The 2,679-nt window shown below is 37.3% G+C and overlaps 1 protein-coding gene across 1 annotated transcript; it reads left to right on the top strand.

The window, feature by feature from the left end:
* The first annotated feature begins 383 nt into the window (after nt 1-383).
* Nucleotides 384-2,146, top strand: LOC107746045 (clarin-2-like). Its single transcript, XM_016560099.1, has 3 exons — nt 384-636; nt 1,542-1,721; nt 1,878-2,146. Exons 1-3 carry the CDS (start codon nt 384-386, stop codon nt 2,144-2,146), a joined length of 702 nt encoding a protein of 233 aa, XP_016415585.1.
* Nucleotides 2,147-2,679: the final 533 nt, after the last annotated feature.

The raw sequence follows: 2,679 nt of genomic DNA, 5'->3' as shown, positions 1-2,679 counted from the left end.
GTGTGTGTGTGTGTGTGTGTGTGTGTGTGTGTTTGCCCGCGGACACCTCTGGCAACCAAACGAAGCGGAGGCAAGTAAACTGTATAAGGTTTCGTTTGGTAGTGAAGGAGATCCAGCTGACCGCTTTATATCTAGTTTCCGGCTCTTTCCCTATCGGTCCCTGTCTCGCGTTCCCTCAGTTTAGTACTATGGTGTTTTGGCTTATATTTGTGCACTCACCACAGACAAACTGCAAACCGGTAGGCTATATGTGATGAAGTTTTGAACTTCATCGCTCGTTACAGCAGAGTTGGCTCGCGCAGTAGCGGAGAGAGGCGGACGCCTCTCGGAGTCGTGTTACTTCGCGTCTTGCTTTTTATAGGAGGAATGGGGTGAGTAGTGAAATGCCAACTCTCTGGAAACAGATCGTGTTCTCCTTCGCTTCTATACTCAGCATCGGTTCTGTCGTGCTTCTGGTTGTGGCACTGTCCACCGAGCGCTGGATCACCGGAACCACACTGTGTCAGACAGGAGTGGATCTGGTGAACGCGTCTAGTCCAGAGCTCGAGCAGTTCACGGGACACATTTACTACGGCCTCTTTCAGGGCGGGAAAACACGGAGATGCGGGCTCGGGATCCGCCGCTCCAAAATATACAGTAAGAGCAATAACGTGCAGATTCATTTCTGATTAAACATTCAAGCTCCGTAAGTATATTATACTGAAACATTCTTGTTTATAGTTGTTAGAAGAGGTCCTTGATTTTTTTTTTTTTCTCGGTTGTTGTGTTTTGATGTTATTGTTTTATACATTTATTTAACTTTTCTTTATGAAGCACTTGTATTTATTTATTTATGTATGTTTATTGACTCTCTGACATTCATACTGTATTCTATATACACACTAGTGTTTAAATGTTTGGGGTCAGTAAGATTTTTATTTTTTATTTTTGAAAGAAAGAAAGAAATACTTTTATTACACGGTAGGTATTAACTTTATAATACAAGAATGCATTACATTGTTTAAAAAAATGACAGTACAATGTTAAGAAAGATTTTAAATAGAAGCTGTTCTTTTTACCTTTATATTCATCAAAGAATCTTGAAAAAACATGTATCACGGTTTTCACAAAAATATTAAGCAACGCAACTGTTTTCAACATTGATAATCAGAAATGTTCCTTGAGCAGCAAATCAGCATATTAGAATGATTTCTGAAGGATCATGTGACACTGAAGACTGGAGTAATGATGCTGAAAATACAGCTTTGATCAGAAATCAATTATATTTTAAAATATATTCAAATAGAAAACAGCTTTTAAATTGTAATAATATTCCACAATATTATGATCAAATAAATGCAGCCTTGGGGAGCATAAGAGATTTCTTTCAAAAACATTACAAATCTTACCAACCCCAAACATGGTATGTATATGGTATACATGGTCTAATTTAGATATCTATACATTTTAAGTATCTATATAGCTCATGCCTTATCAGGTATAAATCAGATTTTGAGTGACCAGATCTCTGTCTGTCTCTCTCTTTCTCACAAATTCTGCAGTTTTCCCAAAGCTCATCAAAAAAATCAACAGTGGTCTTCACATGATCATGATCTTCTTCCTTTTCATTGCTATTGGCTTTGCAGTTGTCAGTTTAGCTTTCTGTATATATAATGCCAGAAAAGTTCCTTACCAATCTATCAAAGGACCTTTTGGCCTCTACATCTGGAATTTCATTGCAGGTAAATCAGCATAACATATAATCTAAGATATGTTCTGTCCACACCTCTGGACAATCAACCCTAAATCAACAATATCAACAATAACAACTTGTGATTCATTACTTCTTTCGATTTCTAATTATATACTGTATCCACTGTTTTAATCTCTTCTCTCAGCTCTGTTCAGTGCAATGGGTTTTGCGTGTTTCCTTGCTGCAATCCAGTGCCATCGGCTCACAGAACATGTGGCTAACTACAGCGAGAGCCTTTTTACCCTCGTGATCCTTGAGGAGAATCTTGGTTTCTCCTTCTGGTTGTGCGTTGCCAGCACTGTAACACACGGAGCTAACATTCTTGTAGTAGCCTCCAGTAAAGTTCATCTGCCTAAAATACAGACTAAGAAACCAGAGGAACCCACAGCCACCGGAGACGATTTTCTCTACTAAGGAACAAAGATGAGCTGAATGTAGGGTCAGAAAGGAGTCTGTGCAGATGAGCCAACAGATCATTCATGTGACCTGACATCTTCTGAATCTGAGGTTATTTATGGGGTGATATGAGGTGATTTAGACTGGTAAAAGCTCAGTTATTATGTGGCAAATATGTAAAAAGAAAATCACTTGAATATGATGTTTTTAGTTTTTTTTTATATGATGTTTTTTTTTTGGAGGACAGCTAAATGTTTTTCGATTGACACAGGTTATGGACAACTGCAGGGCTTCCAGACTGAAATGTGATATAGTGTATGTCTTTTAAATGTTAGAAATTTTTAAAAGTTATATATTTAACCAACCTATTATTTCAGAGCTACTGATAAATGTACAATATGTAATAAGGAATTATTACTGTCTGATATATAAGAATAAAAAACTCATTGCACGAGTCAATAAACTTCACATTTAAAATGTTCCCTTTTTATCAATGACACACTCTAAACGTGCTAAACAGCCATCACAGCAGAGTATGCCTAATAAATATT

This window comes from Sinocyclocheilus rhinocerous, unplaced genomic scaffold, assembly GCF_001515625.1.
Source record: "Sinocyclocheilus rhinocerous isolate Xijiao unplaced genomic scaffold, SAMN03320098_v1.1 scaffold288, whole genome shotgun sequence".
NCBI lineage: Eukaryota > Metazoa > Chordata > Actinopteri > Cypriniformes > Cyprinidae > Sinocyclocheilus > Sinocyclocheilus rhinocerous.
The sequence above is the reverse complement of the archived record's forward strand: the minus strand, read 5'-3'. Positions and strand labels throughout refer to the sequence as shown.